This window comes from Pipra filicauda, unplaced genomic scaffold (genome assembly GCF_003945595.2).
Source record: "Pipra filicauda isolate LSUMZ 115617 unplaced genomic scaffold, ASM394559v2 scaffold386_size940508_pilon, whole genome shotgun sequence".
Lineage (NCBI taxonomy): Eukaryota > Metazoa > Chordata > Aves > Passeriformes > Pipridae > Pipra > Pipra filicauda.
In genome coordinates this window covers 419,104-444,824 of record NW_024104516.1, presented here as the reverse complement: position 1 = coordinate 444,824, position 25,721 = coordinate 419,104, and the positions used below count along the sequence as shown (strand labels likewise).

At 41.4% G+C, this 25,721-nt stretch overlaps 1 protein-coding gene across 14 annotated transcripts in view; it reads right to left on the bottom strand.

Annotated features, from left to right (window-relative positions):
- Window positions 1-25,721, bottom strand: part of NRXN1 (neurexin 1) — a 708,974-nt gene that overhangs the window by 264,156 nt on the left and 419,097 nt on the right. For 5 of the 14 annotated variants that reach the window (XM_027734656.2, XM_027734657.2, XM_027734660.2 and 2 more), the window contains exon 1: window positions 20,549-21,626. The exons of the other annotated variants lie outside the window; for them this stretch is intronic. In XM_027734656.2, coding sequence (XP_027590457.1) covers window positions 20,549-20,789 — 241 coding nt within the window. In that variant the 5' untranslated portion in view covers window positions 20,790-21,626. Of the gene's footprint in view, window positions 1-20,548; window positions 21,627-25,721 lie in introns of those variants that run through there. 14 annotated transcript variants of the gene reach the window in all.

Genomic DNA, 25,721 nt, shown 5'->3' with positions numbered 1-25,721 from the left:
TTTTTCAATATATTAAATAATCTACATGATATATTGGTCCATATTACGTATCATGTATTCATTCCCCTGCAGCAGTTTCAGATTCTGCTCCACAGAATAATGTAATGCAATTCTCAGTTCTTGTCCTGCTTCACTTTATTTCAGCTCATATTACTTCCTTCTACATATGGTTCTTTCTCTATTATGGCAGAGTTGCAATATATGAATCACCATAACTTTGATATTCGCTCAATATATGTCGAGTGATAGGTCCCTTTCCTTGTGTAAAATTACCACTGACAAAAATGAGCAAGACAAAATCTTACAGGGTTACTGAGTGCCCCTTCAATATGCATTGCCATAGCTGGGTTTTCAGATTACTTATATTCTCATTTTCACAGCACATATTCATAAAGTAAACAAAAGGTAAACTGTTGCATATGAAATAAACGTTTCAAGAGGAACTGATTTCTGCAAGTATTCTTCAAAAGCAAGTATCATAGCCCAATGTTTCCATATGTTAATAAGTAGAGAATAATCCATGAATAACTATTGCATGAATAACCAAGATCTCATTAGAATGATGAATCATGGAATATGAATTAAGTGAATGAATCTTTTGATACTAATATGCCTTGGGGTCTTTTATAAAAGACCACCTTTCCTAAGACAGGAATAATCTCTTGAGCTACAACTTCTTCTAGAGCCACTTTGAGCAAACTGATGCTGAAAAAATACAATCCCTGGCAAAGACTGAACAAAGGAGTAAAAGAAAAAAACATGGTAAACTAGAGTAGAAGGAGAAAAGAATGACAGAATCATAGAATGATTTGGGTTGGAAGGGACCCTAAAGGTCATCTAGTTCCAACACCCCTGCCATGGGCAGGGACACCTTCCAGTAGACCAGGTTGTTCAATCCAACCTGGCTTTGAACACTTCCAGGGATGGGGCATCCACAACTGCCAAGGGCAATCTGTGCCCGTGCCTCACCACCCTCACGGTGAAGAATTTCCTCCTAATATCTAACCTAAATTTCCCTCCTTCACTTTGAACCCATTGCTCCTTGTCCTATCACTACAGTTGCTGATGAAGAGGCTTCCCCCTCAGAAACTGGAAGGCTGCTATGAGGTCTTCAGGCAATTAAGACTTTTATTTATCCACCTAATTATGATAACCAATTTCTGACTCAAAGTTTCCCCAATTCAAGTAATAAGGTGTGGAATGTTTAGTGACTTCTCAGAGTACTTTTTTTCTAGATTTGCAGATGGAAGAAAAAAGGGAAGCTAAGCATTTTGTATTCCTTTCCTAAGGAAAATTTCTTTTTATTTCCCAAATCCTGCCTGGTGAAAACAGTTTCTAACAATGCTTGTGAAAGAGAAGGCTGAATGTAGCCCCTTCTAAAATCAAACTCCTCTGCAAATGTAATGGGACTTCAGCATAAAACAAGGCTTTGAAACTCTTAGTCTTCCAAGTGTATATATTCTGCGCTCAGGAAGAGCAGAGATTAATTAATCTAGCAATATTCCTACATTTTGGAAAACTTCTTTTGGAGAAAAAACTATTATTAGCTTTAGATACTTTTAATTACAAGTTTAAGAGATTATCAAAGACAAAGGGCATTTCTCAGATCCTTCAGTATCTTAAAAATAACTACGTCTTTGATTAACACTTAAAGGAAAATGATTAATCACATAATCAACACGCTGTCAATCATAGGCTAATTCCCATTTCTACTAACATTTATACATGACAAAACCCACTGTACCAAAAAGCTAGGACTAGCTGGACTAGCAATTAATTAGCTGCACCAACTTTGCTATAAGGTGGCTCATGCACTTCACGTTCCAGTTCCTTCAAAAATTATCATATCAGGTTTGCAGACAAGAAGTGTTTAATAAAAACACAACCAGCACTCAACCAAAGTTATAGTTCCCCAATAAGTCAACAGACAGTATTTATATAGGAAAACAATAAAAACCCAGTAAGTTTATACTTAGTTTATTTTGAACCAACTAGACTGATTATTTTATAAACCTGCACATGTCCTTCTGTGCATGCACTTAATTCTCAGGTTTAAGGGAGCTAGGTTTAAGATATGTCTAGGAAAAAAAAATTATATGAGCTTATCTTCCTGCACTTTGTAAAACAATAAACTGTTCTCCTATGAACTGACGGAGATATCCAAAACAAGCAGCAAATAATTTCACTAACAGTTACCACAGAAGTTTTCTTTTCTTCCTGACACAAGTAGCCTCTAAGATTGAAGATTGCTTTTTGAAAGCTCCCTTCACTATTCAGACATGACTAACACTATATGGCATTGTCATGAGGTGGAGATGGGACATGGAGGGGTACAAAAGAGATTCATGGCATGAAAGATTCTATCATTTTGTGCTCTGTGTAATGTCCCTTTTTTTTCTCTTATTGCCATAGCACTTATCACGGCAAGTGCTAAAAGGTAATAAACAATTTCATTATAAAATACAAATTCACATATACTCATATATTCATAGCACACAGTCATATACTCTTAATTTTTCTTTTACAGAATAGCTAGCCTGTTTTTTACAACGATAACTGGCTGCAGACTTGAGGATATTATCTCTATCACCCACCATTTCAACTAAAAAAGTGTATTGAAAGTTGGGGAGAAAAAGGGAGCAAGAAAAGAGACCATTCCAGTTAGTTTGCAAGCAAGGAAGATGAAACCTTCAGATTCAGCAGGTTTGGGACCCGATATATGGAACCAAATGAGGCACCTGACAGGAATAGGCAAGAACTTCCACTCTCTGAAGGGGTCAGGCTTCCTGACAGAGGTAAAATACATGCTCTCCAGACTGAGCACAGGAGCAAAATTGGATCACATACAATTAATCCCCTTTGTTACTCTGTCGTGTCAAATCTGCAACCCTGAGTATTAAAGAATCATTAAAATACAGATATCTGGTATATTTCAAAAGTAATAAATCACTTACTATAGGGAAATTTATCTTAAAAATTGTACATACCATGCTCTGGTAGTCATACACCTCCAGCTCTTGTTGAATGAGTGTAGACCTAGATTGCAACTATCTGATATCAATTCCAGCTGGATTTATATTACAAAAATTAACTTCACCTGAAAAGTACCTCATTTATGAGTTCTGATGTCACAGCTATACCTTAAGATGAGATTGCAGCCCCAGAGGAAAAAAAGCAATGCAGAGAAGTTCAGAGAAAACAGAGAAGCAAGGTCACGGATATTATAAGATCCTGGGGACAATTTCCACCTGTCTGGGTGAAGCTGAGAGAGCAGAAGATCTTCCATGTTTCCAAGAGGTCAAGTGGAGTGTACTGCACAGTGTCCATCTCTCACATTTAGGGGAACTTCTTAAGCCAGCAGTTATCTCACCTCTGATTCATATGGCCTGAACCCTTTTCCAGAGACAGAAGGACATACAACAGCTTTTGAGGAGACTATCAAAGATCATAGGCTGAAGCAGCAGGGCACGTAGGAGTTTTTCAGGCAGCAGCCATGAGTGGGTGGTACAATCTTAACCATGTCTTTTCATGTCCCTTTCAGGATTTACTACATCTGGACCTGGGTCATAGGACCTACATTGAATGCTATGCCTTAGCATAAACTCAGTAGCCTTAATATGGGTAGAAAACACCTGTGTTTGTGAAAAACAATGGTTCTCACCAGAGTACAGCAGTATCTGCTACCATAAGGAAATCCATCAAAAATTATTATCTAGTTTAGAACAAAGCAGCCTTTTATAGACCGTAAGAGTAACTGGAACACACATAACTTATTCCAATTAGCTGGAAGTCCTGACAAAGCAGGTGGCAGCAGTGCATCCATTACTATAATGTGGAAAATATATGGTGCATGGCAACAGGCACTTGTATTTGTCTTGATTATGGAACCTGGAAACAGCACTTTCTATTCTATCTGCTGTGGAAAAATCACTTTTTCTGACCCTAGAATGGAAATAAGCCTTTAACAACGTACACAGACGACACTTTCATGTTTCTTCTACTAAATGAATATCAGGGCTACGAGTCTTCTATGGAGACTTAAATACCCATTACAACCGAAGTTGATTGTGAAGTAGAAAAAATGTCAAAAAGAATTTGAGGTTATATAGGCACTTCAAAATCGCCCAAGCTAGAGGAAGGTAGATGAAAAGATCTGTCTTACCACAGTACACAAGGCAACGATAGTGTGTGCACTAATAGTGCACATGAAATTACAAACCTTTGTCTCCCTTCTGGAAACAGTAATTATTTGTCATTATTGCTCTGAATCCATGTTGCAATTACAGGTTTCCCTCTAGTCAATTCAGCCATCGGAGATCTGGATCTAAATTCAGCCTGTTGTCTCAAACATGCCTATGCATCAATGGGAATTATACGAACAGAGCAGCTACTTTATCATTCCCACAGATGCCTAAAACATGAGAGATCAAACGTGCCAACCAGATTCATGCTTTACTACATTCTATTGTTAGAGAAAAAAGAAAAAAAAAAAAAGAAAAAGAAAAAAAGCATATTGTAACCGGAAAGGAGAGATTGTTGCCACAGTCAAACAAGACATTAAAATCTCTGAAGAAATAATAGCCTCATGCTGTCACTGACCCTTTGGCTTAGCTGTATTTTAAAGCAGTGGATGACACTGTTGCAACTGCCTGACCTAAGAGCAATACATGTAAATCCCTTTTTAAATAACAATTACAGAATATTATTCCTTATCCATTCATTCATGAAATATTTTACTCAATATTGTTACCAACCCTACAGGAGGTAGAGAGGAATTTTTCATTAACCAGTAAGGAGCCAACGGCAATAAAACTAACTTCCCACCCCTCTACTGGTAAAATTCACCATGTGAATACAATTGTGCAATTACTTGGGACTCACAGACAACTAAAATCACACCTTTATATGCAAGAACAGCTTTTGAGATAAGATTGTAGATTCTAAACACAAGTAAATAATTGTAAAGGATAAAGGAGATCAGAACCTAGATCATTAAATATTTCATCGGAATTGCTACTTCAGTCAAGTTATCGAAGTTAACTGTCTTAAAGCTTGCAATAGGTAATGCTTTTGGCTGGGATAGAGTTCAATTTCTTGGGAATTTCTTTCAATTTCTTTCTTCCTAGTACTTAGTATGGGGCTACGTTTTGGATTTGTTCTGGATACAGTGCTGGTAATTCAGGAGTATTTTAGTTATTGCTGAGCAGTGCTTACACAGAGTTGAGGTCTTTTTTGCTTTTTTTGCTTCCCATCCCACCCCACCAGCAAGCAGGCTGGGGGTGCACAAGAGGGGACACAGCTGATCCCCACTGACCCGAGAGATATTCCAAACCATATGGTGTCGGCACATAAAGCCGGGAGAAGTAAAAGGAAGGGGGGAACAGTCAGAGTGACGGCATTTGTCTTCCCGAGTCACCTTAACACACGATGGAGCCCGGCATTTCTGGAGATGGTTGAACACCTGCCTGCCCATGGGAAGGAGTGAACAAATTCCTTGATTTGCTTTGCTTGCATGCATGGCTTTTGCTTTTCTTATTAAACTGTGTTTATCTCAACCCACGAGATTAACTTTTCCGATTCTCTCCCCCATCCCACCAGTGGGAAGTGAGTGAGTGCCTGTGTGGGCCTTGGTTGATGGCTGGGGTTAAACCATGACACTATGTCATATTAAAAGGAAAATACACACACACACACACACACACACACACATACATACATATATATATATATATATATATATATATATACACAAGTGTGTGGGCATGACTGAAGACTATTCTGCTTCAAAGGGCCATAATTTTGAATCCAGTACAGATTGCAAAGAATGACAGTTCAATACAGCTGAAGGTTTGTAACACAACCAGAGAACTATCTTAACAAGGGACTGGTATCATTGCTGATGAAACTGGTGTGTCTGGTATGTCCACACAATCTCATGGATAAAGAATCTGAGCTTCTTCTGTGGACTCTACTTTCCTTCAAGGCTCCCAACTTATATTTACAACACCTGAAAATGACTGATTTGGCCCTTACGTAGATGTATTTTTAGAAAAGCATATTTACATAGGAGGTGAAGCATTGCTTTCCTCTCTCAATAAAGAATTATTGGTAAAGGAAAACAAAAATTATAGATTTTTTTCATTTAAAGTCATCTTCTCTGATAGAGACTGGATAAATGACCAGAAATTCCAAGTATAATCATTTTATTTCACATGCATGAATTAGTATATGGGACAGCTAAATGCCAACTGGTATCATCATCATGTCTACTAAGTTAAAACACAATGTTTTGTTATCCTTACTAACCATTTGTGGGGGAAATTTTAATTCCAAAAGCAAAAGTGGCCTGTCAAAAATATTCTGCTAAAAGAAATTTTAAAAGACAAGACAGGATATGTTCTCGCATATTGTTCATTTAAAGAAAAAAAGAAAGACAATGCTGCAGAAGATAAGAAAAATTATGCATAAGCAGACATCCATGCTAACTTTCAGCAAGCCTTTAGCCTGTTGTTTTCATTTATATTTAAGATACAAAGACATTTTAATTAAATTAGCATTTATATAGAGAGTTCCTTAAATTAATGGAACATTTAAGAAATACCCAGCATATAAAATGACATCTTTTAAATTGCCAAAATGCCTGGATAATATTTCAGCATGTGCACTTTTCACTTCAGGGACAATTCACTTGTCTATCTGGGCAACGGTGTTCAACATATACAATTTTATCCATTGCTACATATGATTCCCAAGAACATAAAACAAGCAGCAGTGAATGCCCTTATCTGCTTTCTTAAATTAAACAGGACTGTCCATATCTTGTGTGGCATTAGCTTCCCACCACATCTACCAGTTGGGGATGCTGGTCATGCTGGAGGCAGAGCATTAGCTCACTGATCCAGCAGTAATGTTCTCCTAGTTTTGGAGTTCGTGACAATGAAGAATAAGTTTTATCCACTTGTGCAATCACACCTTTGTTTAGATAACTCTCACAGATATTTGAAGGGTCCTGCATTTTCAACAGATCTGCCAGCACAAATGCTATAAAAAACCATTTAGATACCAACCTGAACGGACAATCTTCCTGGAAGGTATGACCATTAAACACTGAAAAATACAGCTTCCACTATCTCTATTAGGAGAGGATCTGACCTAGATGTTTCTGGCACCTAAATACTAGACCATAGTCAGCAGCATCCTCACACCTCACGACCAGACCTGATGAAAAGAGCCTGGTGGCCTGAAAGCCACAGCTGGCAGCAGTATGAGCTAGGTGAGAACATGGTCCATTCAACTACTGCTGTAAACACTGTAGGTAGAAACCTCATACAGTATTGAAGTTAAACCATATGCCATTTTTTTAATTTCAGAGTATCTGGGTAATGACATCAGAGAGAGTTTCTTTTGCATGCTATTACTATATTAGTGAATCTGCCACAGTCTGTATATTCAAATTAGACCTGAAACAAGTTTACTGGCCAAAACACAGCACTTTGATACAGCAACACCGAGCGCCAGTGATAACACTACCTGAAGATCCAAATCTGAAATGCAAAGAGGAAGTGGGCAACAAGAAAAAGAGAGTCCTCTCCTCTCAAATCTGCTATAAACTTGGGTTCCATTTCCCAGAAAACTACTAATAAGATATGAACTTCTGAGAAATTGTAATTGGTTTTACCTCTACCACAATTTAATACACTTGATCAGATAATTAAAATTGCAAAGCTGCAAGGTAAATGTTCTACAGGGTCTTTGACTGACTGACTGCAACCGGAAACACAGAGGCAGCGATTTAGAATTAAGATAGAATGGCTGAACATGGCAATACATCCTGACTTCTTTAAAAGGGTTATCTGTAAACATTAGATGTACACCAATACATTTTAACTACTGTACCTTCATTGTGCATATTTAACTCCTTGACAATTATGCAATACAGCCCAGAACATTTAGATTGATGTCTCTGCTGAAATCAAAAACAAGAAACCTTTTATATATTGCTAAGTACTGTCCAAGAATATTTAATGGGTTCCAATGAAGATGTAACTAGGGCATATCTAAGATAATGGAATAAGCTGTCCTCTAGTTCTGTTTATTAGGAAATACATCACTATTAAATCTTAATCCATTCTATAAGAAAATAAGCAAAAGAGGTATAACTGTAGAAAGACAAATAGTCTTATTATAAGAAGATCTAAGAATACCTTTATTTTAAAATTGAATTAGAGGTATGACAGACTGTGCAATGTAGCAAAAAAGGTCTGTGCCATTAATCAAGGAATCTGAAATTTGATAAAATGTGCGTGTGTATGTGTGTGTGTGTGTAAGGATCGTTTCATAAACATATTTAAGTGAATATGATACAATAAATTGAGCCTATGGACATGTGCTGAAAAATTATTTATGATAGCAGTAAAATGTGATGTGGTATTTATTATTTCAAGGTTTTATCCATGACAGGTAATAATTGTTTTCCTTTCTAGTTATGATTCAGTGTTACATCTGTAACTGTATGAGAAAAATAACATTTAAAAATGCCTCAATAAAATTGAAAACTTAATGCCACACTGCAAAGATAGAGTCCAAGGGAACATCTTTCCACATCAGAGAATACAAATTGACCTAAAACCTCAAAGACCTACTAAAATATCTCATTACTATTAAATTTCTATTAGATAAGAATAAAGCTCTCTGATTTCTCATCTCTTCCAGATATCAGTGAAAAAAATTACAAAGATGCTAAAGAAACAAAAGGACACTGATTCAAATTTTATTCCCAATAAACCTTGCTCTGAGGGACTAAACAGACCTCATTGATGCAGAGATTTTGTAGTGGACAAATTCCATACAGACCGTTTTAATGCATACAGTTAGTGTGCACTCACCCATCAGACTCAGTAAAATCTGGACTTTAGGGGACAATCTTCAACCCCAACCTCTTGCAAATCTTATTTGTAGCCCCTCCTCTCTACAGAGGTCCCTCATGCCAATGTAAAATGAAAGAGGATTTCAGTACATGAGGAACAGCTTATTAATTTTACACAGCTCTTGAGCTATTTTGAAATCTACCCTGGAGAGTACTGTCAGCAGTAAAGAGTGATTATTTCCTCAGCTTTCTTGTCTTTTTCTATTCAATCCATCTGCTTAGCACAATGGGCTCACAGCCTCTGACTGAAATTTAGAGATGCCACCATAATACAAATATTGAAAACTATAACATTCGCTGCATGATGTATTACTTAAGGAAAAAAACAAACCAAAAACAAAAACCCCAAACAAATATTAAATGAAAGAAAGTTAATGCTGACCTTCCCTCTGTGACTGTTGGCTCTTCACATCTCTTGGTATTACAGTCCTGCTCAATCAGACAGACTGACTACAATCTGGAAAGCTTTACCCCAGTCATTGTCACAAAAAATGGCTTGTGAAATCGTTCTGATGAACTGCTAATTATGCTAACAGTCCTACAGTAATGAAAGCAACTAATCCTTTTCAACAAAGCTGTCTTCGTTGAATGAAATCCTCACCTCATTCACTTTCACTCGCGGAACAGAGAGAAAATACCTTGCCTACTGATGCCAACATTCAAACATCCAGAGCAATTACATGGAGAGGGAACATTTAAATGGCAAACAATATCTGTAAAACAAAATGACAGGAGGTGAAGCCACCAGTTCAAATCTCGACTCAATGCATTATGACTGCCCTTCTCACTTAATAGACATCAGACACCGTGAGCCACTGGAATTACAAGACAAGCAGAGAACAATATTTAAGGCAACTGCCCCTCATATGGACACAAAAATGTGAGCAACGATGGGGAGTTTGGAAAGATTTGACTTATACCAAAAGACAGGCAAGCCTTATCTGTGAAGGCATGAGAGTTCTAAGTCTGGTGTATCAGCACACACAAAGATCAGCATTTTATGCATTTTTTACATCTAAAATAATTACAATAGCTCTATAAAAAATCAAACCAAATAACTGCAGAAATACTCCATGTGGAGGAGGGGAAAAAACCAACAGAAATATTCACAGTAAGAAAATATTTCTGTTTTTCTTAAATAAAAGAATGCTCTGTATGCTTGACCCATTTTCCTTTTCTCCTTCCCCTTTCTCATGTCTTTGCATCCCCCTTTTTCTACATTTTTTCCCCACATATCAGTTCTATGAATCCCACAGTATGACGTACACAGAAAAGGAAGGAAGAATGGCTTTTGCTCAGTAACTAGTACATTATTTTAATGGCCCTGCATCATAGTATTGGCACAATACAATAGAATGAAACAGCAATACAGAACTCGTTGAATCTTTGTTTAATTCCTTTTCCCATTTCAGGCTGCTGTGCGACTTATGGTGAGATGCTTGTCACATTTAGGTAGGTAAAGCTGTGTGTACTCAAACCGGATGTCTATTCATTAACAAAAGCAAAGGCTGAACAGAATAGTCCTTAACCTCTGCTGTGCTGTTTTCTGTTTGACACGCAGCGGTGGGGAAAGCACTGCCCAATGAATTGCTTATGGAGGGATGACTGAGGCATGGCATATGCTGAACCAGCATGGAATCAGCTTTAAGCTATGCCAATTGACAACAGAGTGTTACACACCCTGGCCATGTCCCAGATCCGTCTCTTACATCACGGGCAAGTGCACAGAAGACACAGAGGGAATTTTCAGGTGGCCAATCTGACCACTGTGATTTCTTTGAATCATTCAAGAGGGAACGAATGCAAAGCTGATTCGCTGTGTTTCAGCTCCTCTCTGTGAAATAGGAATAACCATTCCAGACGAGCCTCTGGCCAAGACAGGCAGTAGTGCTGGAGAGACACCACTGCATATGCGGGACAAGGGTTAATGTATGTATGCCAGTTTTTGACATGACAGTTAGAAACAGGGATTTCTTTAGCAAAGTTGAACTCATTTACACTGAGGTTCATTTAGCAATAATGACTGCTCCTTTTCTCCCTCTGATTTTCCATTTTTCTGCAAACTGTACTTTTGCAGTTAACTGACCCCTACAGAAGACAAGAGTACCACCACACACTATATGCATATGCAAATTTATTCCTAGAATACATATAATTATTTCTTTTTTAGTTTTTCTTCCAGTTGAAGTAATTACATTCGGAAAAAGGAAATAGGGAGGAGAGTGATTATCAAACAGCCAGTTGAAATCAAGTTAATGACTTGAAACAAACACAAAATACTTGCAAAATCCTGACATATTAATTTACTCTCAGCACACTTGCTATGACCATCTTAGGATGAGCAGTGACCTTGTACTGAAATACTGACAGTTGTCCATAATCCAAGGGTCAACAAAAGTAATATAATATACATTGATTGCACTGAAATCCACCTTCCCTAATCTAAGGCATAAATTCCCTGATGCACAAATTCTATCCTCAAAGAACAATGAACAGATAGGATCTCAGGAATCTTCAAGTGAGTCACTTGCAATTTATATCAGCATTAACAACTGCCATTTATGAAGTAACTGCCTCTATTGATATCTAGCAGATGCATCACATATTTTCCCCAATTTAATTATTTACCTTTTCCAACCTAAGGCTCTTTGAAGCTAAGCTCCTGCACACTGACGTGGGAACTGTGTTTTCATTTAGATAATCATACAACTCGCAAAATAACTGCCAGCTACTGCAAGTTAAGTGTCCAGGTTAGGTACTTACAAACCGCTGTTCTTAGCAGACCAGTAACTTCTTTTATCTGCATACTTAACTAGAGTTTTGCAATGTCTTGCACAGTAAGAAAGTCAAACATCTCAAAATGAGATGTTTGTTTTTGCTGTTGTTGCTGCAAAATAATGTTGTTACTACTCTTTCTTCACCAGCTTCTCCTTCTAAATGCTGTGCAGTGGATTTTACTGTATTTACATCAGACAACAGCTAAAGCTGTCAAATCATGCTGACTGATGAAAAGCAAGCTTTATGAACTAACATGAGAATTCTACAAAAGTTAAAAATCATCATCATAAAAATTGTTCTGGCTTCAGTCTTAGTGAATTACTGGTTTTCTATCAGAAGTCAGCACAGTCAAAATGATAACTTGGCCTATATACCCTCATACACAACACCTTCTAGATAACAATTTCTAACGAAACTCTATTTCTTATATGTTCTTCTATATGTGTCTTAAACACAGGACTTGAAAAATAAAGTCTTCTAATTGATAAAGGGAACAATAACACTCTTGCAACTTCCATAGAATTTCCAAGCAGTAAAAAGTTTCTTGGAAAAACTTTCAAGTAATAAGATAATTATAGTCTTCACCCTCTCCTTTCCTTGCCCATATAATGTTTTATTTAACCTCTCTTTATATAGCAGATTATTTAGGAAGAAGGACATTCACAACATTTCTATTTTTTTTAGAATAATCAAATGCAGTATTCGAGAGCTTCTCTGAATGCCAGAGTTGGGGTGCATGCCCCAAGCAGATTTAAAATCCACAGCAAGGCAAACTGCAAACACAAGCCAGCCTGAGAAGAGGATGAGTGGAAGGATGGGGCTTGGATGGGAGCCACAGCATGTTCTGACCAACTGGGACACCAAGATTTTAGGACGCATCCATTTAGACACAGCCAAAGGGGCTAATCTCACATCTGTTGTTTTGTCACAACTTCTAAACTCCTCTCTGTGGGCACTGAATATCCAAACCCAAAATAACGGCATGATTCAATTCATGCTCATATGTTTTCCATAAATATGGCAATTCATTATATTCGCTAAAAGCTCCCTCATAATTCTTGTCATGTGAAATAAAGTGAACACATCCACTAACTGCACCAAACCTATTTTAAAAGTGCATGTGTTTGCATTATTATTTGCAATATTTTGTTAACAGTTTAAACAGCATTGTTTTAGTGAGGAGGACCACGGCAGAAGTGTTGTGGGCTTGAGACACATTTATCTGAGACAGGCAAAACAGATCAGGTCATGCAGTGAAAATTTTAGGCTTGACCTCAATAAAATCAAATCAGGCCTAGGTCAATGATTAGAAACAGTGCCTGTTTTAGCACTCTGTTCCGTCACATCTCTTCATCTCCACTGGTCAGCCAGGCAAGCCTATGGCCATTTCTCCTTATCTCCTCTCCACCTACTTCCCAGTGCTCTAGAACTCCTGTCACTGAGAAAGTCAACCAACCCCAGTGATTCAGCAATGTAAACATGCATTAAGACTACATCTGACTCTTCTTCAAGGTGGAGAAAGTTTGTCATGTTTTTTTGAAATTTCTCCAAGTCTAGTCATTCTCTGTTCTTTATTTTACAAATGCAGATGAGCTGAATTAATGAAGTAAATTAGAGAATCCCTAATTCAGTTGCAGATATGCAGGGATAAAAGAAAATATTTAGAAAGCAGTCAACTTGCTTTAGAAGCATGTTGGCATTTCTTTGCATATACAGCTGCAGTAAAAGAGAGCTAAAGAAAGAGTTAACACTTCTGTCATTTTGGAGTGAGTGTCTGAGGGCATCCCCCTCTATGGCTCCAGAACACCAGAATGATCTGAGCAAATCAGCAAGCTCTTCAGGAAACACCTATCTATGTATTTTAAATGAAGACTTGTCATTGTGCCATTTACAGTTCAAATATGTGGAACAACCCTGCCTCAACTTCAACCTTGTCTGGCCTTCTGAGATTCAGCATCACAGATATCATGTACTTTTGTACTTTTTTTTTAACCAACCAAGCCCCAGAAATAAAGCTTTTTGACTCTTATGCTACCTACAGTGCATGTGCCAGTCATACCCTTAATCTGGGCTATTTTGGTCCATTAGGCCAGTTTAGTGGTTAAAGAAATTCAAAACCAGTTTTCTACCCTGATTCAGTAATTGTGGGCCAGAGATGCTGACTGCTGCTAGGCGTGGCATCCTCCCTACCACCTTATTCCAATCCTGTGCTGACATCCAGCAGCGCTACTTCTTCCCTCCTCCTTTCCCCTTTTATTTCACTGGCTCCTTTTTTCTGTCAGCTAAGGTGAAAGGGAATAATTAATTCTCTTGTTCTGATCAATTACTTCTGTGGTTAATGAATACTGTCACTGACTAGTTTTTCAACATTTTCAACTCTTAGAGAAATGCTCTCTTTTTTGGCTTACTACTATGTCCACTTTCTCATTATGAGGAAACATCTGTGATATGCATGTGTGTTCATGTACACGCTTGTGCACAAATGTTATGTGAAGGGTGGGGAAAGTACTGCCAGACATCCATGTAGCTATTCAGAAAGAAAATAATGTCTAAATGATGGTAAGTACATGGCCTCTCTTCTTTATATTTGTTACTTTTAACTTTATAGAACGGTGGTTTTATTTGTAATAAACCTTCCTTTCTACTTTCTACTGTTCCATTCTACTTATAATCACAGCTACATTCACAACTCAGCTTATTATCACAGCGAGATCTATCAGCTCTGCCTACACTGTATTTACAAACTAGAAAGGAAGTTGTTAGCTTAGAAAAACACGTTACAGATACTGTGACAGACCCAAGGACATCAAACTTAATAGCAGAGAGATAAATTAACTGAATCCGGGGAAAGACAAGAAAGAGGTCAGTAATGTCATCTTGATTACTCAGAAAGGTTAAGAACTATTGCAAGGTTTGTCCAAGGAGATGAAATATAAACTTCAGTGAACTACACTACATGATCCATTGAAAATACAATAATCAAGCATATTATCTATGGTTAATCATAGTAATAGCCATCTGTGTGAGAAAGGTGACAAAATATTAGGACTGTAGAATTGGTTGTGCTTATGTACACTGGGCACAGCAGTTCTGTCTACAGAGTTCTCCCTTGGAGTAAAATGGAGAGACAGAAGGAAATTTCCCTTAAAGCCAACTTTTCACTATCAGAAAAAAAATCCATCTTTGAAAATTAGAAACAGCAGGAAGTACACTGCATTGAATGCTAAATTAATTTCTTCTGATAACTAATTTCAAACAGTATTTGATTAAAAGAACAATAGAACATGCTTTAAATCTAGAAAAACATGGTTACCACAGGCTGAGGCGAAAGTAGTATTGCTGATAAGTGACAACAGTGTTGTTATTTATTTAGCTCTTGTAAAGGCACCCCAGTCAATCAATAGCTATGCATGTACCAAGGCAGTGGGACTTGTATAAAGATGCTTATCAGAAATCCATGAGCAACATTCCACTTTTGATTACAGTACTCCAGACTGTCCGCAATACTGCTGAAGACTGTCTGCCTCTTTGAGAAGCCATACCGACAGAAACAATAATATAGAAACCCAACTTCCTAATATGCATATCCAACTGCACAGCCAATTAACCACTATGCTGACTGCAATTGCTTGGTTATTCATTTTATTCCAACTGATGCTAATACTTTGGCAGCTGATAGGGATAACAACTGATGGAGCATATTGGAAATTTTGAATAGGGATATAAAATTTATATAAGTTAAAGACATTGAGAAAGCTGCTATGCTTTACAGTCTTAAAACATGAAAATGTCTCAGTTGTGTGTAAAAAGTATTCGGAGCAGGAGAACTAGCACGTATTTGAAAATAAGGGAATGAAAAGCAGACAATTAAAAAGATAGTGATATATAAAGAGGTTTGGGGGAAAAAAACATTGAAAAAGGCAATTGTAAGATGAAGGTGAGACTTTTTCACTTCTACCTCTAACATCACACTGAGTAACAATGCTTGAACATCTGGAAACATTTACATTTGATGTTTTAATCAAAATATAACCTTTTTCTGCAACATAAGCACATTGTAACCAAGAAATACCATTTCATTTACCCTAATCCCTAAAACTATTTGGTTTATTGTCATTATATGCAGAAATAGCAATTCCAGTATATTAAAAAAACAGTAAAAGGCCATGAAATTATTCTTACCTACACTAACAAGTTGTTTTTTCTTACAGAAATAAAATGCCTTTATACATCACACACACATCTTTCAAAGTTGTTTTAGTCATATTTTGCACAACAGTGATATAAATTATTTCACTGCAGTGTTGCAACTTTGGTCCTGCTGTTTTTATTTGTTGAAAACTCCTGTGGAGTTCAACAAGCATCTTTGCTGAACAAGGACTGCCTGATCCAGCCTGCTGTCGGGTACTCCAGTAATGGCGAGCTGGTGATTCTGCTACAGAATTCTCTCTAAATGGACATAGTGTGGACGAATCCAGTGCATGTGAGCTTCAGCAACAGTGGTAAAGCAGAGACTGGAACAAGCTGGCCTACCTCAGAAGTAGGAGATCAATATGCATGTCCCTGTTGCCACATCACATTCTGGATAGAAAATACTGGAGGAGGGGATGTGCTGTGATAACACACCATCCTCAGCTCTCATCTCCAAAACACGTCAATTTTTATTCCTCAAAATTCTCATTTTTCACAAACTCTTCTTCCTACTCAGGAACTTTTCTGCTGAAGCTCAAGCTCTTAAAACCCTCTGTTTTGTGTTCCACAACAAAGGTCCCTAGAACCTCCCCACCTCAAACTACCACTTTCCTAATAACTGCTCCCAGTACCCTATTCCCTTTAATTCAGACTGCCTCTGCTCCCTCTAAACCATTTGCCTGTGTCTTGGTCATAGGCCTCACGGAGTCAAATCCCTTCTGGTACCACATTAACTCAGGTCCTTAAGTGCACTACACATGCTGCCCAGCTTTTTCTGTTCTGCCCGTGAGCATGTGAGTCCTATTCCCTCCCCATTTTCGCTTTTTCTTTCCAAGCACATGAACATACCACACCAACATGTAGATTTTGTTATTCACCTTCTGGCTCCTACTATGGCAGATTTTAAAAACTCAGAATCAAATTGTTTTTATCGGAAAACAGCCTGAACAAGGTCCTGTGACCACAGAAAGAAACAACCAGAAGAAATGGACACACTGTACTTGTCATTTGGTAACTGAATGGGGAATTTTGGGGCCAGAAAAGGCTCAGCCCAGTAGAGACCAAAGAGGTGTTTGCAGGAAGGATGGCCATCTATATGGCTACACTTTTAACTTATTTAACATGCAATTTTCCCTTCACATATGATGCTTCATGTTCCTGGATTCTTAAAGAAACAGCCTTTCTTCATTTAAAGTTACTAAGAAAGTTACAATCCCTTTCCATTTTTATGGGCTTTTCCATGGACCATCCATGTTTTTGTAACCTAGAAGTGCTGCAGTATGAACCACTCTATCTACTTCAACCAAAAGAAAAGAAAAAAAGACTTCATGGTAGATACAGCTATAACAAAAGCAATAGCTACCTTCTTAAATGGATCAAGGAGACATGGACATAATTCATCAAATACCCCCCATGCTACAGAGACCACTGGTGAGCACTGAGCACCACAGGACTTATATTCGTGAACATTAGTCTGTCTCTTACTTCCCTGTACTTCTCTTTACATTGCTGATGTCATGATCCACAGAATTATTTTCTTATTCCTTCCTGTGGTTAAACTTTGAAATCTTTCACCCATCTTTCACCTTTCTGACTTTAATAAGAGTCAGGAAACAAAACTGAAAAATCATTTGGTCAAGCTAGAAAGATGTTTAATTTTTACTTTTAGTATATTAAAAAACTGTGCGTTGAACTACTTTTTGTTTAATACTGTGAGCTAATTGCTTCTTTGGAATTCTGTTTATGTCTCTGTGAGGCACAGTACTGTCCACTGAAACCACATGGTATCATACAACTAAGCAAAATCCCAGAAAAATTGCCTCGCAAGAGTGTTAGCAGCAAGATTGTGGTTTGGTGTTTCAAAAGAAGTGGAAAAAATCCAACCATGCTGGGCTTTTGGCTTTGCTTATACTACTAACTGGAATTGGGTTGGCTCAAGGAAAACTGAGAGAATAAAAATTAAAACTGAGAGGATGAGGGTGTATGGGCTAGCTGGGGTAGAGGAGAAGGGTGTGGATGTCTGTGGACTGTAGTGACATTTATTGAGTGTCTGAACGAAGTGATCATTTCTCCTTCCTTTGACGCTTCTAATTCACAAAATTAGAGAGCAATGCTTTCATTTGGGATTGACTAATTGACCTGCCCTAAAAGCTCTTTTCCACTTTTAGCAGGGATGATGCCACAAAAAGCTGACAAAGTAACAAAAAAGCTGATATGAGGTCACCATAAAGACTGCAACGTTTACGTACAAAGGTATTAGACTAGAACAAAATAACTGCAAAACTGAATGGAGCTAATGCTGAAGGATACAAACCTGAGAATCAAATTCTCACTCTCATCTGGCTAAGCCAGCAGGGGCTGGGGACACCCTAGAAAGGCAGGTGAGGAACACCCTGCCCCTCCCACTCCTCACCCAGTTCCCTCTGACTGATGCTTAGAGATGCAGTGAGGGGCTCCCCAGGAACTGTGTCTAACCCTGCTCAGCCGGAAAGAGAAATGCTTCTGTCAGGCTTACAGAAGCAAATGGGAACACCTCTCTGAAGAATTAATAATGAAAGGAATTAAATGCTTAAAAATGCTGTCAGATAGCAGAATGTCTCATAAACACAGAAAAGCAAAGACATTTAGAGTTTTCAAGTAAACGTTCTGAAATGCCTTCTTATGACATGGAACATCCTTCTTTTCGTAAAATCAGCTACCTAACTTCTGGAGAGGCTCCTGGACTTCCCTATGAAGTCCTTAAGTGGCAGCTCCACCACTTCACCTTTCGTTTTCTTCAACGAGACTTATTTCTCCAGAGAAAGCTGCCTTTTTACACCATCACCCTTTGACTGGATCTAAGGTAATTTTTTTAAAAGCTGGCAAAAGGTGTGATTTTAAAATGCTTTCTAAGGAATCGTAGCTGGTACCTCCACAACCATGTTTCTTTTCTCCCCTCATCCTTTTAGCATTCCCTCAAATTATTAGCAAGCCCCTAAATGATATTGCCATACGGGCAGAAATTGAAAGAATAATAAGCATATACATATATGTGAACACACATACATCTTTAATTTTCCCCTTCAGCACATACAGTACTGAACAAGCAGCATTCTCAATCTTGCACCGCCTCAGTGCACTACAGAAAAGAGTGGTGGCCTGAATTTCTCAATTGGTTTTGGTTTTGTTTTTTTTTTTAATTAGACCAGATATATAACTTAAAAAAAAAGCAAAATGCATATGAAAAGTCATTTCTATGCACTTTGTCTTTTCTAGCAGTCATGTATTAAAGTGTATTTAGCACTCAGTGGGAATTTTCAGGTAAACAATGTTACCGTTTCCACTAACACCAGCACTGTTAATCACTGAAAAAATTCCAATAATTCCTAACTACCTCCTGCCTGCAACTAGGTCATCTTGCACAGAGAAGCAAAGGTTAAGTACAAGATCTTGTTTCTACTTTGCAAAGCTTGTAAATGACATCGCATGATCGTGCAAATGAAGCAAGGCAAGATGAGAAAATGAAGAAGAATGAAGCTGTATAATCTAATCAGGAGCCAACAAGGGGGTTTCTTTATCTTTCTTTTCCTCCCTCGGAGACAAAGGGAGGCTCAAATCCTTAAAACACAGTGTGGTGTTTCGTTTTCTTTCACAGCTTTTGGTACTGCCGAGCATATATAAGCACACCTATTCTTCATGTATTGATGTGCAAGTCCTCATAAGTATGCGTGCAAAAAGAAAGGGAAGAACCGCACAGGGCTTTTCAAAGGGCACTGAAGCAGCTTTCTGTCACTTCAGAAACTAAGTACCGGAGCACTGTCATTCTTAACCATAATGTATTTGCGCCTTTAAAGAATTTCATCTCCGTCCCTTTGCTGCCCGCCACGATGGGCATCACTTTAGTTCCTCCGTGTTTAAGTGGCTACTGCTTTCCCGATCCCCTGCATAATGAGCTGACCTTTGCTTTAGTGCATCGACTTTCGACCAAGGTAACGAACTGGAAGGGGCACGACCATCACCAGCGGTTTAAGTAACGCACCGGCCCCCTCCCCGCCCCTCGCTCCGCGCCGGGGTCCCCGGGCGCCCTGCCCTGCCCTGCCTCCCGCCGTGGGGGCGGCTTGCTTCGGAGTTTGTGTCCCTGGGCTGGGGCAGGGAGGGGGGCGGCAACGGGGGGGCCGAGGGCCGGCGCTGCCAGGGCGCTCCCACCCGGGGGCCGCGGCTCCAAGCGTCGGAGGCGCCTCCGGGCTGGGATTTCCAGGCGGCTCCCTCTGCGGCGGGGCGGGGAGCGGCGGGGTGCGGGAGAGCCTCCCCTCCGCCGCTTGCCCCGCAGGGACCCCGCGGGGCGCACAGCGCGGGCACATCGCCGGCCCCAGGGGACGACTGGTGGCCCCGGGAGGCCCCGACAGCGCCCCTCGCCCGCCCCAGCCCCCCGCCCCGCCAGCGGCTCCTGGTCCCCGAGCCGGGAGCGGCGGGATGGGCCCGCACCCCTCCCGACGGGGCTCCCGGCTAGACCGGCCCCGCAGCCCAGCCCTTCTCCCGCCTCCCCGCCGCGCTCCTCTTGCTCCTACCGAGCTTGGCGGCAGCCCCGGCCCGCGGGGTCCCGCAGCCCGCGCCTGACCTCTGCGGGACGGCGCACACCGACCGCGCGGGACACCGAGCGGCATCCGAACCCACCGTGTCCGCCTCGCAAGGAAGCCGGTGACCTGTAGATAGCGATAGGCACTGAATGATGTTTGCTGCTGCCGTGGAAATGGTGAATGTGGTGAGCGCCCAAACTGGAGGCGCCCCACGCCACCCCAAGGAGGCCGCTGAGAGTGAGCGGGACTATCCAGAGAAGGGCCAAGCGGCCGCCGGCGCTGCTGCTGCCGCTGCTGGCGGGTCCCGGCTCCGGGCTGCCCCTAAGGAGCCCCCCCATCCTCCGATGCGCGGCGAGCCGGCCGGCGGCGTCCTCGGGAGGAGCAGCAGCCACAGCAACGGAGGCAAACTTTGGGCAGAGGCGCTCGCACACACGCACACGGCGCTGGCTGCAGCTCACCGCACCAGGCTAGCCATCTCTTCCCTTTGGGAAAGCCTATGAGGATCCTTTTCTCCAGGTCTTCTACCCAAAACAATCCAAGACATAGTCAGAGGCAGAGAATCCAGGCAGTTCAGAGCCTTCGCAAAGAGGTGGAAGAGGGGAAAAGCCCCGCGCCCATACAATCGCTAGTTTCAGCTTTCGCGGGGCTGGTGCTCATTAACAATACTCCACAGTTGCAAGGGCTACGAGAGTGCCAAGCATTCCCCCATCCTCAATAATCCACAGTGTAGCCAATCATGCCACATTTCTGCTAAAAAAGAAAAAAGGGGATGCCACTCCATCAGCCGGCGCTGGGAAAGCAGAGAAAAATCAAACTGCTTCTCTTCCCTCCATTCATCTCCAAACTGGTGAGCCCTCACCGAGCGAGCTCTCTCCCGGCGCGCACACACACTCACACTCGCGCACACACACACACTCAGTCGCACACGCCGCCAGACAATAATCAGGCTGCTCCGGCAATCTCAATGGTCTGGCTACTGACAGTAATACCCGAGGATGTTTTCATGGAGAATAGTGCACCCTTATGAAAGAAGCTGGGAAAAAAAATAAAAATAAAAATAAGCATGCTTGCGAGGAGCAGGGCTATGCAAATCTGCAGTCTCCGAACAGCAAATCGCTGAGGCTTGGATGCAATGCAGAGGACGAGCCTATGTTAAAGAGGGAGGCTGAGTTCAGCTCCCACACAGTCGCGCTGCCTCTCCTCAGCCTTTCGGGAGCCGCGCACTGCCAGAACACGGCTCGGGCGGTGCGGAGGGGACACACGCACACACACACACACACGCCGCTCTTCCCCACCCGCCACCCACCCGCGCCGCGGAGTCAGCAGCACAGCGGGAGCATTTCCCCTCCTCCGATAGTTCAGAGGTACCAGCGTCTTGAAAACCCACTTTCATCTTAAAAAGAACGGTTTCGGGTCTTTTAATTGGCCTAAACTTCGCCCATCCGATGTTTCCCTCTGTCTATTCGAGCACCGGCTGTGATTATCCGGTAATTACACACACGGCGCCGAACAAAGAGTTACCGGGATTTTATCAGGCACTACTCAACTACTGCACCTCGGCCGCCCACCGCAGACGCGGCCGCAAACTGGGCTGCAAAAAGCCTTTCTGGGCTGAGTCCCCCCCGTTCCCCACGCAGCTGCAGGGCGGCGCCGGCAGCTCCCGCATCGCCCCCCGGGTGCGGGGCTCCGCCGCGGCGATCGCCCCACGCCTACCCTGAAAACAGGGGGGGAGGGCTACTCTGCCCCCTCACACACACACAGCCGAGGGTGGGAGATGTCACGTTTAAAAGCAAGGGGTCGGTATGCAAAGGGAAAACCTATCACCCCCTGGCGGGTCCTGCGCCCCCCGGAGCCGGGCGCGAAGGCACAGCTCCTGCAGTACCGCACCTGGGCACAGCAGGGTGTGCGAGCCGCACACTCCCGGCCCTCCTCTCTCTCTCTCTCCCTCCCTCCCTCCCTCCCCCGCTCCCAGCCTGCCGTAGATCTTGTGCCATGCCTTCAGCAGCATGAGATCATGGGTGCGGGGTGCGGATGCGTGAAAACGAGAGGGCGAGCGGTGGGCGTGAGAATGTGTTTTTTTATACATTTCGCGTTAATTTAAACGAAAACCGCTGCAATTTGCTGAGGCGCTAATTCACGCCGATGCGAAGGGAAGTCACAACCTTTACTGAGCTGCGTAGGCTGAAGAAAGAGAAAGGCGTTTCACCCCAGCTCTGCTCAGCCCAGGGCCGATTGCTCCCCCCTGCGAGAGAAACGCCCTTCATCGCGGGGTCGTGGTGGGGTGAAAAGACCCCAAAGCTCCTGAGCAGGGGTGAGCAAGCGGCAGCTTCTGCCCTGCCCCGGGGACGGTGTTGGTCACACCCCTGCCCACCTGGACGCACCTCAACGCAGCTTCGCCGCGTACTCAAAGTTTTGCCAAGACGCCGAGGTAAATTATAAGAAGACCTTAACGCAGTGAAGAAAGCACCAGGCAGAGTGCCTGAGCCCTTTCTGCGCTGCTTGGAAGGGTAGACACGCACCCGGAGGAAGCCCGCAGGGGCGGGGGAGGCGAAGGCTCCCCTCGCCGAGACCGCACCGCGCCCAGGCCCGGGGGAGCGCTCCTGCGAGGAGGGGGTTATCCTGTAACACTCCCGGCTCGCCACAGGGAGAAGCAACTTATGAAGAAATCAGTGACTTTTCCAACCTGTCTCAAAAAGCCTCAGTGAAAAAGAAGAAACACCAATTTTCCAAACTATCAGCTTGCAACTTCCATGCACTGGCACCTCCTAAAAAATAGAAGACAATAAATTCTCATAAGTTTTGGAGTTAAGGAAAGAAGAGAAAAAGAATGAAACCTTAAAGAAACGTCAGCCTGGATTTGCCAGCTCTCATGAAATTAAAACCCCTGATATATGTTTCCTGTTCACGCAAGTAATGTGTGTTAGAAATTTCATCCATAAATACCACGAGGTTTTCTATCAATCTGACTCAGGAAACAAAATATTTCAGTCACTGGAACCAGTTTTTCAGTAAATCGTTCACATGTTGCTGCCGTTTTAGAAACAGGCAGTTGTTAACCGACTGTTCTTAATGATTCTAGACATCCTACAGACGAGGAACTTAAAATTGTTATCACTTCCCTGAAATAGGAAGCCGGTATTGCCAACCGTGTAACGATACAGTTGGTAACGCAGTTATTCAGATACAATTTCGATTGGCAAGTCCTATCTAGACTAACTTTCGCTGGGCTGTTTTAAGGCCGCTATTAAGAGCCGTATTGTGCCACCTTATAGTGGGAGTTTCCCTGCTGGCACCTAGGAAAATATGGCTGGCTCCCCTTTGAGGCATTCCCATTAGGTGTAACCTTGCAAGCAAGGCTTTCCACAGATCCCTTCCAGCCTGAGTATTGTTTATTCAACTTTGGTTGAAGATACACTTTGGATCCAATAGGACTTTGTGCAAGCACTCTTCTCTGTGTTGTTGGATATGTTTGTAGTTTGAGCACTTTAACCCAAATTCTTGCTCTATCTGCCATCTACTGTGTCAGAGAGGCCTAAACTGCTTAAATACCAAGGACAAATGAATAAAAGGTTTAGGTACTTCCAAGGTACTTAATTTAATATTTCACTGAATATAAAATGGGTGTTTAAGTACCTGACTTTATTAAATGTGTACTATTTATGCAGCGCACACACCTAACTGCCATTAAAGTTTCTAGTTTAAACCTCTGTTTGGAGGCTACTTAGAGAAGTTTTTTTCATCAGATGGGTCATTTTTAGGTGTTACATTACGATGTTAAACACTACTTAGGTACTGTTAAATTAATGGATTGTTTTGCTGCTGTGTATCCAAACCAAGAGTTGAGGACACAGAGGCCAATCTCCACAAAGCTATTTAGGCATCTAACTCTTCTTTAAATACCCTATTAAAATCTGAATGAGGTGACTGCTGCCTAAGTAGGCATCCCTTTCTGGATCTGGCAATGTGCTGAGCACCATGGATGTAGTGGCTCTAATTTTAATAACATTTGACATTTTCCTGGCTCTGCACTCTGAACCACAAACAAGAGAGGGACTAACCACGTTCCAGGGAGGAGAAAGAGTAATCAAATGCAATGCATGGGTGAGAAATAGGGAGAAGTAATTTTCAGAAAATACCATTAAAAGATTGAAAATGAAAAGAATAACAGGAAGGTGAAGAAGGAAGTGTGTATGAAAGCAAGTGAAAGGCATATGGGAACAGGAAGGCAAAAGAAGGACATTCCAGGGAGTAAAATCCTCTCTTGCTCTTTTTTTTTTTTTTTTTTTTTTTTTTTGGTGATAACAGCTAGCACTTCTTTCCAATTTGAATGAATCCTGGTAGTCATAATACTTATAATTTTTGCATGTTTTATTTTAAAGGAGGTTGTAAGTGAGTGTCATTCTCTTCTCTCAAGTAACAAGTGATAGGACAAGAGGAAATGTCCTCAGGTCACCTCAGGGGAAGTTTTGATTGCATTTTTGGAAAAATTTCTACAACACAAGTGTTGTCAAGTATTGGAAGAGGCTGCCCAGGGGGAACAGGCTGCCCAGGGAAGTGGCTAAGTAGCCATCCCTGGAGGTATTTAAAGACTTGTAGAGATTTAGATTAGATACTGGGAAGAAATTCTGCACTGTGAGGCTGATGAGGCACTGGAACAGGTTGCCCATAGCAGTTGTGGATATCCCATCCCTGGAAGTGTTCAAGACCAGGCTGGATGGGCCTTTAAGGAACCTGGTCTACTGGGAAGTGTCCCTGCCCATGGCAAGGGTGTTGGAACTAGATAATCTTTAAGGTCCATTCCAAACCATTCCAAGACTCTCTGTGGCACTTGGGGCCATGGTTTAGTGGCAGACTTGGCAGTGCTAGGTTCATAATGATCTTAACTTAAATGGAGTTAAATCTTAACTCTTTCAACTTAAATGGTTCCATAATTCTGTGATTCTCTTTAAAAAGCTTAATTGGGTGTTTTGGCACTAGGAGTTAGGCTTTTTAATGACTAGTAAAAGTTAAAAGCATCTGCAAGTAAACATTATGAACCGATGCATTTTTTATTTCAAGTATTTCTTATCGAAAATACTTGCCTTTTTTACCCCCTGCTGACATAAGAGTGTGAATCTTTGTTAGCTGAGGACTAACTGAAGTTGAAATAACCTGGTTTCGTTCCCCAAGGGCACAGAATCACGTACTCCCAACACAATGTGGTATTTTGTGGTATCTGTGAAGGTTCACTGAAAGAAGGCAGAAGTGGTACAAAAGAAAGCAATAAACAA